This window comes from Hydra viridissima, unplaced genomic scaffold, assembly GCF_058129835.1.
Source record: "Hydra viridissima isolate aposymbiotic clone 2 unplaced genomic scaffold, HvirCarnegie_v1 scaffold_10, whole genome shotgun sequence".
Lineage (NCBI taxonomy): Eukaryota > Metazoa > Cnidaria > Hydrozoa > Anthoathecata > Hydridae > Hydra > Hydra viridissima.
In genome coordinates, this window is record NW_028324309.1 from 12474790 (window position 1) to 12488984 (window position 14195).

At 29.7% G+C, this 14195-nt stretch overlaps 3 protein-coding genes across 4 annotated transcripts; 1 reads left to right on the forward strand and 2 right to left on the reverse strand.

Moving 5' to 3' along the window:
- The first annotated feature begins 4376 nt into the window (after positions 1-4376).
- LOC149883164 (uncharacterized) lies at positions 4377-6970 on the forward strand. 2 transcript variants are annotated; one of them, XM_090101320.1, is made up of 8 exons: positions 4395-4454; positions 4810-4845; positions 5246-5269; positions 5404-5427; positions 5517-5540; positions 5744-5767; positions 6258-6289; positions 6608-6970. In XM_090101320.1, exons 1-8 carry the CDS (start codon positions 4412-4414, stop codon positions 6737-6739), a joined length of 339 nt encoding a protein of 112 aa, XP_089957446.1. In that variant the 5' UTR covers positions 4395-4411; the 3' UTR covers positions 6740-6970. The 2 variants fall into 2 exon arrangements, with proteins under 2 accessions (XP_089957448.1, XP_089957446.1); XM_090101322.1 differs by lacking the exon at positions 4810-4845 and having other exon boundaries at positions 4377-4454.
- Positions 6971-9467: 2497 nt separating this feature from the next.
- Positions 9468-11097, reverse strand: LOC149883165 (uncharacterized). The gene is made up of 3 exons (XM_090101317.1): positions 10238-11097; positions 9780-10146; positions 9468-9696 (listed from the first exon to the last, which is right to left on the reverse strand). The coding sequence occupies exons 1-3, from the start codon at positions 11095-11097 to the stop codon at positions 9625-9627; spliced, it is 1299 nt and encodes a 432-aa protein (XP_089957443.1). The 3' UTR covers positions 9468-9624.
- A 369-nt stretch (positions 11098-11466) lies between these two features.
- LOC149883166 (uncharacterized) lies at positions 11467-13460 on the reverse strand. The gene has a single exon (XM_090101313.1). The coding sequence runs from the start codon at positions 13381-13383 to the stop codon at positions 11506-11508; it is 1878 nt and encodes a 625-aa protein (XP_089957439.1). The 5' UTR covers positions 13384-13460; the 3' UTR covers positions 11467-11505.
- Between the last annotated feature and the right edge of the window lie 735 nt (positions 13461-14195).

Consider the following 14195-nt stretch of genomic DNA (forward strand, 5'->3'; position numbering starts at 1 on the left):
CATCCTGACTCTCCACCAGGCTATAAAATTAGCGAAAAACCTTTCCACTTGATATATTTACCCATCATGGTGGGTAGAATTTCAAGAATGGAAACAAGAATTGTAGATCAAAACGGTAACTTGATCGACTTTAGAGGTGAAGACATTATCCTCAGATTTCACGTTAGAGAAAGAATAACCTCTGTGCTTCAAGACCTTTTTACGAGCAGCGCAGTTCAACGATAATTTTTTTCTTTTATTAAAAAAATGAGCTACCAAAAAGTAAAAATAAACATTTCACAAAGTCAATCTGACAAAATAAAAAAAGCCATTCAAGAAAAGAGTGATGTCAATATAAGACTATCTCATTCAGATCTAGAAGGCGAACATATTCTCGCTATCACTAATGCGCAATTGAACAAAATTAGAAAAGCGTATGAAGCTGGAAAAGGAGTCACTCTTAAATTGAGCAAAAAACAATTATCATACAACTCAACCATTGAAGGCGGATTCATCGGAGCTCTTTTACCGTTATTAGGTATGATAGGCAGCACTCTTGCCACAAAAGTAGTCCCTGCTCTAGCTACTGGATTGTTAGCAGGTGTAGGTTCTTCTGCTGGCTCTGCTATGGTTGATAAAATTGCTGGAAGAGGAATCGTTTACTTGAAAAAGAATGGAAATGGAATGAAAATGACTGCTGCAGGATCAGGAATCTTTTTAAGACCTTGGGTAAAACCTACTATTGGTGAAGGAGTCTGTTAAAAATGGAAAAGGCTATCAATCTATTGGAGCTGGATTATTGCTCGGACCCAACTCACCCTTCTCAAGCATCCCTTTTTTAAATTTAATTTTGTAAATTATACAAAGAAAAAAACTTTTTGAAATGACTTAAATAAATTTTTTCTTACTATAAAAAAATGACATACTCCTTTAAAATTTTTAACGCTGAAACAAACAGATACGAAAAATACGTATTCAAAAATCATGACCATTATATCAGAACCCGTATGCGCTTAGATAAAGATTTCAAAGAATCCAATACTCAACCAACATTTGGAAAACTAAAAAAATGATTGAAGAACTAGAATTTTATATATTTTCACTGATATATAAAATTTATAAGATCTTTGGAATAACTCAACAAGGTTGGAAATAAAAATCAGAGAAAATACACTTTTATCGTTCCAATCTCTCCTATCGATGAAATCATTAACGTCTCCCCCATATACACATCCAACACGCTTGAAAAAGAAACTATTTTTAAAACTCCATACAACTGCTCAGACCTACGCACTAAATCCACCTTCAATTCATCTTCAGTTTCTTCTCCAAACTTAAAACTCTCAGTAAATACACCGCATGTTTCCATTGAAAATATCAACACCCCTTTCTCTAAACACACTCTAAATTCAGACGTAGGCTTTATCATCTTACACATATCTCTAAACCTCAAAGCCGAAATTCTTCTCTTTAACCGAAAAGAATAGCGCTCACTCAAATTCACGTTTTGAACGCTTTCTATTGTCACCTTAATATTATACGCAAACTGGTCTAAAGATCTCACGGTGATTTCTAAACTTCCCGCATTCAAAATTGATAATGTCAACTCGCAACTTCTTTTCGCCGTTTTAAACACCTTGCTTATATAACTCTCAACACCTACATACAACGGTTCCTCAAAATCAAACACGTACTCCTCAAACCGATCTGCTAAAAGATCCACTTCAAACATTAAATTTATCGTTGTTTTGATTTTTACACAAATTCCTTCTTTACTTATCTTCAAACACACCATCCTCATATTATTGAACAAAAGATCAAACAACGCTTTCATCTCATCTGCATGCTTTGTTCTCGCTAAAAACATTTTTTAATTCCATAAAGAAATTTATTTAACTTAATTTTATAAATCTTAATCAACATGACTATTACGACTGCTTAATGAACGGAAATGAACAACTCACCACCATGAACGTTTTCCGATCTCATCTTCACGACGTTTACACCGAAGAAATTAACAAAGTCGCACTCAGCGCTAACGACGACAAAAGAATTATCTTAGATGACGGAATTCACACACTTGCCATCGGTCACTACAAAACACGACCTATCGCTGAGGTTTGAAAAAGGCAAGAAATTTTTTGAATGAAAAGAATTAGATCTTTAGGGGTACCTCATCCCTCAAGATAACATATTTTTTGAAGAAAAGTTAACTCATCGCATCAACGTTAGCATCCTTAACTATGGAAAAGTGTTCATGAGCCAGAACCGGCATTTCCTTATATATAATAATAATAATAATAATAATAATAATAATAATAATAATAATAATAATAATAATAATAATAATAATAATAATAATAATAATAATAATAATAATAATAATAATAATAATAATAATAATAATAATAATAATAATAATAATAATAATAATAATAATAATAATAATAATAATAATAATAATAATAATAATAATAATAATAATAATAATAATAATAATAATAATAATAATAATAATGATGATGATGATAAAATAATGATAATAACAACGGGTGACAACTGAAAAATGAGACTGGATTTAAATACATCTTTTTTAAGGAATTAGGTAAAACAAAAAGAAAAATCTTTTAGAAAATATTTTTATTCTAGTTTTTAAATATTTAATGTCTTTTTATTTTTTTTATAGAAAAATGAATAAAAAGATTAGTTCAAAAGAAGAAGAAATTAGAAAATGTGTGTATGAATTTTATTTAAGTTACAGAAATGCTGGTAAAAAGTTCTCCTATGACCACTTTAAAACTGAGAATGTACCTAATAGTATACTATCTACAAGGTAGTTAAATGCGCTGAAGGTGTATGTGGTTACCAAAGAGTTCAAGGAAGTGGAGAAAAGGCTAAAAAATTGACAGAGACAAACATTAAAAGGCTCAAACTTATGCTTGACCCACGGTCGTTCAAACTCTTTTAATAAGCGACAGGTTATTGTGCGCAAGCGCAGTTGGATTTTGAAAATTTTAGAACTTTCAAAATGGCTACGGACCTTTGTTACAGAATGAATTCTTACTTAGCGACCAACTTTTCATTACTTATCGTGTTTTTTAAAATCGTCTACGTTGATAACCAGCTTTTAGGCTGTTAGTAGTGTCTCGGTAACTTAATTTTATTAAGAAGTAAGTAAAATGAAAGGGGAATATTATTTTATGATTGAAGAGGATCTACCTAAAAAACCTTTTCTTTGATTTGTTTGCAAATTTGGAAGTCTTAATAAATTTTTTTTGAGCGGTAAAACTTAAAAGTTTTTCTACTTTTACTTACATGAATCTTTTAACCTTTTATTACTTATAAAAAATCTTAGCACTCAATTTTTTTTCTTGTTCAAAATTTACATCTAACGATTGTCCTAAATTGATAACATTTTATTTATATCGTTTGTGAAATGAAAATTGTCCTTATTTAAAAAATTTACTAAATGTTTCTAATAATTTTAAATAAAGTCTTTTACTTTATATGCAGTTTTTTTAATTGATTTATTAGCTTAATTTACTTAATGATAATATAAACACTACATAATGTAGGTACGCGGAAATAGCGATTTACGGAACCGATTTTTATGCTAAAATTTTGGCTCTCACTTTTTTAACTTTTTTTTGAGGCAGCGTGAGGCAGACGTAGTTTTGTGGAGTTTCTTTTTAGAAACATATATACACATAGATACTTTTTGGAAAGAAGAAAGACTAATCTTCACTTTTTTAAAATTTTTATTATGGTTACTAAACTTTTTTATGTGATATTTTGCTCCTAAATATTAGGCTGATGTTCTCTCTTGAATTTGGGGTCGAAGAAATGTAAAGTCCGCTTTTTTTTATTATTAAAATAGTTTCTTTCATGTATTTTCTACGCACATGCCAAATTTCAACGAATAATGAAGATAAGCAATTAGTTTAATTTGTGTTATACCAAGTATACCACTTTTTTCAGGTAGCTCTAGGCAAACGGTTTTTTGAGGTGGTTCTTTTTAGAAACATATATAAACCTTGACAACTTTTGAAAAAAAGAAAGGTTAGGCTTGTTTTTTATATCACTATTGTGTATCGCTACCATACTTTTTTATGGAGTATTTTGCTGAGAATTTTGCATAAAAATTTGGTTGATGTTGTTACTTGGACTTGTAGTCGAAGAAATGTAAAGTCCGCTTTTTTTATTATTAAAATAGTTTGCTTTATGCATTTTCTATGAACATGCCAAATTTCAACGAAAAATAAGGATTAGCAATTACTCTAATTAGTGTTGGACTTTAGGTACCTAATTTCGGTGTTTCTGTTTTTTTTTTTAAGCGAAATCCGGGTGGGCCGAAATCTGGATAAGGGGGGGGGATTCAAATGAAAATTTTATTTTAGATTATTTTGATTTATATTATTAGATTTAATTTAATATGGACAATGCCAACAAAAATCTTATGGCTACACTAACAGATAGTAAGTTCAATTTTTTTTTCTCATATCCAAAAATAATGATTAATGTAAAACCTTAATTGTTTTTTATGTAACATATAAAAAAAGATTAATGTTTCAGATTAAAACTGTTGGCATTCAATAGGAACAGCTTTAATATTTTAAAATACTAACATTTAATATTTTAAAAGCACTAAGAAGTTTTTTGTTAAGATTAATCTAATGAAGTATGTATTCATATGTGGTTTATTATAAAACATATCATTCAATGATAATCATTGTTATTGTCTTTTATCATATTTGAATTATATACTTCTTTATCTGTGGATTAGTGTTTAAATCATTATACAAGCATGTCTAACATTTATTTCTTGTTTAGATCCTACCCAGCTTTTTGTAGATTTTTTAAGATTTCGTAAGTATAAGTCACATAAATATTGGGTTTATTAATTAAAAAAAACATTTACATAATCACAAAGAGAAAATAGTTAAAATTAAGTAAATATTAATAAAACATTTATAATATCTTCCTATATATAGAAACACTTAAAAAACTTAAGTTAATGTTCTTTACTTATTGTATACTTATCTTTATCTGTGTTTATTGTTTACATAAGTTTGTAACCATTCCTAATTTTAGCTTGTTGCTTATAAAAATGTCTTTATATTTGAATAGTTATATTTTCATTGTTTATTTTCATTTTTTTAGTATATTTGTTGCACCTTAAGCAGAACAGCTTTAACGATTGTTGCATTTGTAACTTGATGTTGACAATTTCAAATTATATTGTGTAAAATTTTTTTAACATTTTTAGTCGAATCTACACGGCCTACTGCTGGTAAGTTTGTATCAGTTTGTATATGTTAATTATTATTGAATTAGTTTTTAATCTGTGAATAGATTTCAAAGAATACCAATTTCAAAGTCATTATTTTTCAATATTTATTTTTTATTACAAGTTTTGAATTTTAGTTACATCCTCGTCTTCAACAAATGGTAAGTTCAATAACTATTACTATTTAATATGTGTATATATTTTTGACGATTGCAATATAAATTTTTTATTAAATAATTTTTAACCTTAGTTCCTTCTACATCTGCTATAAGTGGTATGTGTACAAATTTTTACCTTTCATTATGTTTATGCATATCTTGGCAATTACAGTATTTATTTTTAATTACAACTTTGATAACCTATATTTACATCTTCATTGGCTACTACGACTAGTAAGTTTAAAAACTATTATTTGCAAACATGTACACACCTTTCCTATAAATTGCAAATTTTTATAAAAACTTTTTTTATCTTTAGTTACATATGCACAACCTTCTGCTGGTAAATTTATGATTTAGAAATGTTTCTGAATGATTATTCAATTTATGTTTCTATTTATATACACTATTTAATGGATTAATATTGTGTTATCCCTCAAAGTGCAGTAGTATGAAATGACCAATCTCATTAACATTTTTTGAGCTATCATCGATTAATATGTTGTTCATATTATTTATTCAGCCTATGACTTTCACAATTAATTTTTTTATGTTAAATTTTACATAATGCTTTTAAGTACTAATCCACTACAACTAGTAAGTTTAAAAACTATTATTTGCAAATATGGTACAGCAAGTTGTGTAGCTTGCAAAACATTTTTGATAGACAGCTCTGGCTTACCTTCACGTGGTATCTATTGTTAAAAATGATTTATTTAGTTTCATTATTGGAGTTTTAAATAATATCATTTACTAAAAGCCAAGACATAAATTTGTTATATTTTGTATTTTAAAAATTTTTTAAATTTATTTTATCTTTGGCTTATTTTTAGGGTGGATACTCCAACTTGCATCTTATAATGTGGTAAGATTTTTAAAGTTATGTCTCTCTTTTTAAGTAAACACAATTTAAAAACATTTTCAAGCTTAAATAAGAATTAGAGGGGGGACTTTGGGCGTGGCACATGCCCCTTCCCTAACTAACATAGTAAAATAATCTTGAATACTTATTTCTCTTTTTCCATAAACTCTATTTAAAACCCTTATTCATATATATTAAAAAAAAATTTTTTAATATATATGAATAAGGGTTTTAAATAGATTAGATTAACTTTTTGTTTATAAAGATAACATATTTTATCAGAAAAACACTCTTTCGTGTGAAAAACTTGTATTTTTTAAGGTTACAATGGTGTTCCGGTTCCCCCCTCTGGCCCTCTATACACCCCTTCTATCTATAGAGTTATGTGAACTTGTAGCCTACTCTTACATCTATCTTTTGATACCAAGGTTTAGGCATTTGGATGAGATTTGACAAAGTTATAACAATTTCAGTGAAAAAAAAATTTTTTTTGGAACCAATTTCTTCAATAAATCCATATATCGAAAATTTGTTACTAAAAACGTCATAATTTTTTTTTAAATTGTTCGTTTTTAATAATTTTTTCACCTTTAAAATACTGTATTGAAGGGCTTTCTAATGATATATAACATTTTAGTATATGCTCAGTTTTAAAAAATCAGTCCACGTACCTATATATATATATATATATATATATATATATATATATATATATATATATATATATATATATATATATATATATATATATATATATATATATATATATATATATATATATATATGTATATATATATATATATATACTGTTCTCCAAAACATTAGCAACCAAATAAAATTTAAAAAAATTTCTACTTTGATTACTTATAACAGCAATTTTCTTTTTTTAATCACGCTTTAAATGAAAAAAATGGTTAATGTTACATATGAGAAAAAAGATTTTAACATAATAAGACTACTTGAAAAAAAATAAACGTGAATTTTTGTTTGAATTGGTATTTTAACGCAAAAACGTGGTCCTCCAAAACATTAGCAACTTTTTTAAAACTACCCTAAAAAATGTTAATATCAATAGTTAATGGCATATCCTTTACTTTTTAGGATCAAGGAACATCTTCTCGGCATAGACTTTACGAGTTTATTAACTTTTTCTTGTGTAATCTCATTCCATGTGGTTTCAATAGCTTTACATAGCTCATCGACGTTTTTGAAGGGTCCTTTGTGTTTTAGGGAGAGTTCAACTTGGTACTATAAATTTTCAATTGGATTGAGATCAGGTGATTGAGCAGCCATTTGATTACTTTAGTTTGATTTGTTTCAAACCATTCTTTAACGAGTTTAGAGGTGTGTTTGGGGTCGTTGTCTTGTTGAAATGTCCATAAAAGAGGCATGCTATTATCAGTATGAGGAACCACTTTTTCCTTGAGAATATCACAATAAACATACTGATCCATAATGCCATTTATTCGGTAAATAGTTCCAACTCCACTAAAACCAGAAAAACAACCCCAAATCATTGCACTTTTTCCATCATCATGCTTGATTGTTCCTCTTGTGTATTTAGGATCTAAGCGTTTACCTTTAGGTCTACGTACCTTTAAATTTCCATCAGGACCTTTCAAATTGTACTTTGATTCATCGCTCCAGAGTACTCTATTCCAATCATTTATAGTCCAGTCTCTATGAGAATTTTCAAACTCAATTCTAGCTTTTCTATTCTTCTGAAAAATGAAAGGTTTTTTTTCTGTTCTAAAGCTCAAAAGTCCTGAAAGTTCTAACCGTCTACAAACTGTATTTTGAGACACGGAAAGCTTCAGTTTTTTAATAGCATCATTAGCGCTGTCAAAATGATTTTTTTTAACATGACAAATAATTTTTCGATCGGTGAAACGACATGTTTTGAGTGGTCTTCCGCCCTTATGTTCTGTTTCTAAAGGACTACCTTTATTAAATCGTTTGATTATTCGACATACAATTGACTTGTTAATCGAGTATTTCGTTGCGATTTCCTTATGTTTGTCTCCTTTCTTGTAATCTTTTACAATACGTTCTCGAAAAGCTAAATTACTTGTTTCCTGCCATTATAATCCAATGCAGCATATATTTGCGATCTTAAATTTATATTGCAATAATTACAACACTCCATATTCATCTCTGGACAAAAATTAACAATTAGCTAATTCTCATTGGTTAAGTACTAATAATTACAACTCTAGAATTCCCTTGGGCATTATTTCCACACTTGTCCTGCTGATTTTCCGTGAGTTTTTGTGAGTAATTATAAAAAGTTGCTAATGTTTTGGAGGACCACGTTTTTGCGTTAAAATACCAATAAAAACAAAAAAACAAGCTTAATCATTTTCAAGTAGTCTTATTATGTACAAATCTTTTTTCTTACATGTAATATTAAGCATTTTTTGTATTTAAAGCGTACTTAAAGAAATAAAATTGCTGTAATTAGTATTCAAAGTAGAAAAAATGCATTTTTTTATTTAGTTGCTAATGTTTTGGAGGACAGTGTATATATATATATATATATATATATATATATATATATATATATATATATATATATATATATATATATATATATATAGATAAAAGGTTAGCGTAAAATTACGTTGAATATAATCGTTATAAAAAGATAAGAAATATCATCGCAATAAAAAGTTACAACAATTATTTTTAACGTAACTACTTTCAAACTTTTGTAACAAATATTTTTACATATCGATATTCAAAATTTAATGTGGTTTTTTTAAAAAATTAATTGCTTCTTTTATCTTACCGATAATTGAAAAGTTAAAAAATGATAAAAAGTAGCTTAACCAAAATCGCTCTACGCGTACGTAAAAATCGCTTAAGGCGTACTAGTAGGAGAGAATTAGCGAAAAATAGGGTCGAACCCGGACAAAAATAGTATAAAGCTGAAATTTTGCAGAGAGAAAGTAGACAGTGTCTGGATGAGCGTAAAAAAAAGCCCCGTTGATTGCGCTACGGGAACATCCCTTTTGGGGCAATTTGGGGTACAAAAAAGGGGCAATTTTGACAGCACCAAAATACCATAAACCTTATATCGTTGAATCGAGAATTTTATGCTGATCAATATTTATATAAGAACTATTACTTGAAAAAAATTATTTTTTAAGTTATTTACGTTTGAAAAGTGTAAAAATCGTTAAAATGTTATATTTTTTGTTTTCAAAACATAATAATATAACTTTTTTCTGTGCGCAATTTTAAATAGGAAAAATTAGTAAATAATATATTCTTTTAAAATAACTTTAAGACTTGAATGCAAATTTTTTTAAAATTAGATGTCCGATATCTTACTTTTCTCAAAACAAATTATCAAATAAATTTCTCTCGTTTTCAATTTCATCACTTGAATCTTCTTCAATTTCAAAATCCTAAAAATTAAAAATATTTGTATTCCAAAAAAAACAAAAATATTTAAAGAAGATTATGTGTATATTTAAAAAATAAAATTTACCGTTTTATTACTGAAGTCTTGCCCATGACAGCCACCGCATGCAATCATGCATTTTAATCCGTTTTTCCTGCTAGAACACATATTAGTTCCGCACATATTTCTTGACGAAGTTTTACAATCGCAGCGAATCACTTTCAATATATTGGGTGGTGCCACATCTTTGTCTGTTGGTATTGGAAGAAGACAACCATTATCTAACTTCCATCCCCATTCTTTAGGATCCAAGTTGAAAGATTCATCTAGCATTTTCCATTCAACAACTTGTAGGTGAACTCTAAGACCATGAAAATAAGCAGCACGGTCTGTGGTTGGTAACTTTTCTGGCTTAATAATTCCTTCACAAACCATTTGTTTATATTTTAAATACCTAAGAAAAATACTATGAAAATATGACACTTTCTAAATCTAAATGAGTGACTTAAATCCACAAAATTATAACTAAACTTTCATATACCAACCGCATTTTCCTTAACGAAGATTCTGCATTTCCACCAAAAAGTTCAATGAAAGCCCTTACTGCAGATTCTCCAACTTCTTTTTTGGTTGCCCAGTAATCCGAAATAATTTCAGATACTGATTGTATATTATTGGATTTTTGCAGTAATTTTAAAAAACTAGGTTTTCCTTTTCCCAGTATTGAAGATGTCGAGTCACATCCTGACCATGCGTGAACAAATAACAGATGTTCTTTAAAATCCATTACTCGAGATTGAGCGTCTTTAATACTCCAGAGTTTTTTCTTTCTTTCTTGATAAAAAAAAATCTCATTTAATTCATCTTTCCAATGATATATTAGCATAACTGCTATATCAGTATCATCAGCAACAACAATGCATGGTGAAATTTCCTTTGCAACTTCCGACGATTTAGAGACAATTTTCGTGTCAGCATCCCCTTTGCAAATATATACTTCATATCCATCTCGTTTAAGGTAATCTGACAAAAGTAAAATTAATTGTGCCTTGTTGTGTGAATTCGATAGAAAACGCTCTTGTGAGTACGGAACCTGATTATTTTCTCTTATAACAAGATTTTGGGAAGAACCTTTGCATTTTCTTCTGATGTGTTCATTAGATTTAATTGAAGATTTCTTATCATAACCATCAAATATAATATAAGTGGTGGCATAATTTTTTCTTATATAGCTGATGTAGGTCTCAACAATTTCTACAAACCTCATACCTTTGTTCCAAAGAACTCTGTGGAATAAGGAACCTCCATCAAGGACATATTTGCACAAACTGACATTTGTGTTTGCTTTAATTTCGTCGTCAGGAAGAATCACTTTGCGCAAAGATGATTTGTTTGCTTTCAGCATTAGGTTATTTTTAAATAATGATTGTGGGAGATGAGTAAGCTCATAATCAAAATATAGTTCAACGTCATCCTCTCTTTCTGCAATTGCTGCAAGTCTATTAAAAAGGAGTGTTGGGTCGACACAACAATCAGTTTGTTTGTCTAGTTTTACGCTATTGGTCAAAACATCTAAAGAAAAAAATGTATTCTTCTTTTTAAACTTTGCTTCATTGAACTTAAGGCCGTTGAGAAATGTTTGTAGACGAACACCTATGTTCTCAGCCTCGTCACAATTGACAAGATCTTCACCATTGACTGACACAAGACCCGTAGATAATGAATATAGATTTCTATCGACAGTATTGAATGGATTTCTTACAGAAAACCAGTCATAAAACAATTCACAATGTTCATAATCACATACCAATCTTTAAATACCAATTTCTTTATTGCTTTCCGTAACTCCGATGTCAAATCCAGATAATTTATGCATTGCTTCATGAACGCTTGCAGAATAACAGATGCTCGTTGTCCATAGGTTGCGTACATTTTCATCAAATCCTCTACCTCTAGTTAAACCACCATTGCATTTTAAAGACCGCATCAGGGTCTGCTCTATTATAAGATCAGAAGATAGGCCAGCCCAATACCTTTCAGATCGGCGCACTGCGTGACGACCATCTAAAAATTGTTGATGTAACCATGGATTCGTTTCTGAAAGGTATTGCATTTCTTGCAAATATAACCTGGAGCACTTGGCATAGTTTGAATGCCCTGATGCGGCAAATAAGTTTAGTATTTTTGAGATTGTTTGAAGATGCAAGTACCAGTTACAAGTTCTCTCTGCAACTAAAAATTCCTTTATGATACTTATATAGTATATGTACAAGATCCAAAGTTTTGCAGTGCGTGATTCATATGACTTATTTTCCGTATAGGTTAATATGGCACATTCAATATTTTTGAAAGCATCTGTATTACCAAGTCTGATTAACTCTTCCTCATTCATACCATTTTGCATTGCGATTTTATAAGTGCATTCATGTCCGGATATATCTAGCTTTGATTCGTCAACTAAAATATCTATAATATGACTCATCAATGCACTCTGGACCAACATGTGACCTCTTAAAGCTCTTGCAACAGCTTTTCCTTTAAGCATATGTTTTACTGTATCTTCAGAGTAAACTTGTTCTAAAACTTCTTCCAGGCCTGTCCCTGCCATTAGTTTTCCAATGCTTCCGAGAAAGCTCATCATTGTGTGAAACCCTCCGAGTCGACATACTATATTGAGGTTCTGATCTTTTATAACACCAAACGCTTTCTGCCATAATGGCTGATCAAACGTAACGCAGGGAGTAACTATTTTATATTTATTGGATTCATCAATAATGAACAATAGTGTAGAATATATGCATGTTTCATCTGAAGAATTTAAGTCAATAATAGGTAAAAATTTTATGGATGCTTTTTCATAAACTGTTTTTGATTGTGATGTAGTATGCATCATATAACCTGACCAGTTTGGGCGAGGGTTATTTCTTGAACTAAAAAACCATGCCACATGCCAAATAAGATCAAGATTCATTTCGGGCGCACGGAATACTTCAGATACAATATCTTTTATTGGTTTAAAACTTACATTTAATAAACCCTGATAGCTTGATCCGTGATAAGGCGTTATTTTTAAAGACATATCAGATAAATTTTTAATAGACTTGTGTTTCAAACGTGTTATGCTTTCATAATTGCATTTAGAAGACGAACATATTGATATTAAACCCATTCCGTGAAACGTTCCTTTTCCGGTCAATGTTCGAATGTTGTGATCTACATTATCAGCGACCCAATGTAGGAATTTCGGCTCTTGTTCTTGCGCGGCATTTACTCTACTAACTGCAGCAGATAACTTGAACAACTTAACTTCATCGGAGAAAATTGAAAATCCAAATTTGTAAAGGTGATCCACAAGCCATTTTGTTCCAAAAGATTTATCGATATCTACTCCAATTCCAAATGGAATTGGTGCTATCATAGATCTTGGTCGCGAAGCTTGAGCAATGCATTGTCCTAAACTAATTTGTCGAAGCTTAACTGAAATTAAATGGCTTAGAAATAGCTGTAAACTCTTTGGAACCCATTTGAGTCCATATTCAATATCACCCATATCCTTTAGTGACGGATATACAGATTTATCGACATTCATTTCTCTGATTTCGCTTTTAATTATACTTGCAGCGGCAGAAATAATATCATTTTTAGTGTGATCTTTCTTCTTTTGAAATTTCGATATAACAAAAGAAGCCATATCTCTGAAACAAACTAAATTAGATTGACCAGAGAGTTATCCAAAAAAAATATGATCACGATAATGTTCAAGCAATTTTCGTTTTAAAGATTTCGTCTAGTAACACAGGTAACCATTACTAAGTTCTTTCATTTTAATGTGCACATCTGAAAGAGTATAAAGTTCGCAGTCAGTTTCTTCTTCTAACCAGAAACAGAGTTTCTCAAAATTTTCAAACATAATGAGATCTAATGGGCGTCCACGTTGGTTGTCGCTTTTAGTTTTAAGCCTGAAGTTATTCATACACGAAATATGATAAATTGCTTCTTCCGCTACAAGATCATAACAAGACATCAAACGAGAATGTACAGCATTTCCCCAATCATCCTCTCGATTCAATGAACGTTCAATCATTTTTTTAATCAATGGTATGGTCTCAAATTTAGAAATCAGGGAATGTTTGTGATCTACCTTTTTAGCACAAAGAAAACATTTTGATTTCCAATCAAATACCTCTTCAAATGAGGATCGTAGTTTCTTTCCTGGAACAGATAATGATTGATCTTTACGACTATCCACAAACTTTCTTCTACAGCTATGATGGACTAGTACTGTTGTACTATTATGCGTGTTCTGTCGGAACTGGTCTCTAAGAAAACTAAAAATATGCAAAAATCTTTCTCAAATTATAGCTACGTTACAATAGAGTTTAGAATTAAAATTTAACCTAATTTTACGTTGTTTGAGTAATAAAATTGAAAAAAAACAAATCAAAACATTGTTGATGTCAACTTTACTTGACCTCCCCCTCCCCAGTGTCACAATTGTCAAAA

What these genes read in the sequence shown, in the direction of transcription:
- LOC149883165 (XM_090101317.1), bottom strand. Translation starts at nt 11,097, where the DNA reads ATGCTGAAAGCAAACAAATCATCTTTGCGCAAAGTGATTCTTCCTGAC. An exon ending in TCTTCGTTAAGGAAAATGCG is followed by an intron (nt 10,147 to 10,237) that starts GTTGGTATATGA and finishes TATTTTTCTTAG; the next exon opens with GTATTTAAAATATAAACAAA. An exon ending in AAGACTTCAGTAATAAAACG is followed by an intron (nt 9,697 to 9,779) that starts GTAAATTTTATT and finishes TTTAATTTTTAG; the next exon opens with GATTTTGAAATTGAAGAAGA.
- LOC149883166 (XM_090101313.1), bottom strand. Translation starts at nt 13,383, where the DNA reads ATGGCTTCTTTTGTTATATCGAAATTTCAAAAGAAGAAAGATCACACT.
- LOC149883164 (XM_090101320.1), top strand. Translation starts at nt 4,412, where the DNA reads ATGGACAATGCCAACAAAAATCTTATGGCTACACTAACAGATA. An exon ending in TGTAGATTTTTTAAGATTTC is followed by an intron (nt 4,846 to 5,245) that starts GTAAGTATAAGT and finishes TAACATTTTTAG; the next exon opens with TCGAATCTACACGGCCTACT. An exon ending in ATATGCACAACCTTCTGCTG is followed by an intron (nt 5,768 to 6,257) that starts GTAAATTTATGA and finishes GCTTATTTTTAG; the next exon opens with GGTGGATACTCCAACTTGCA.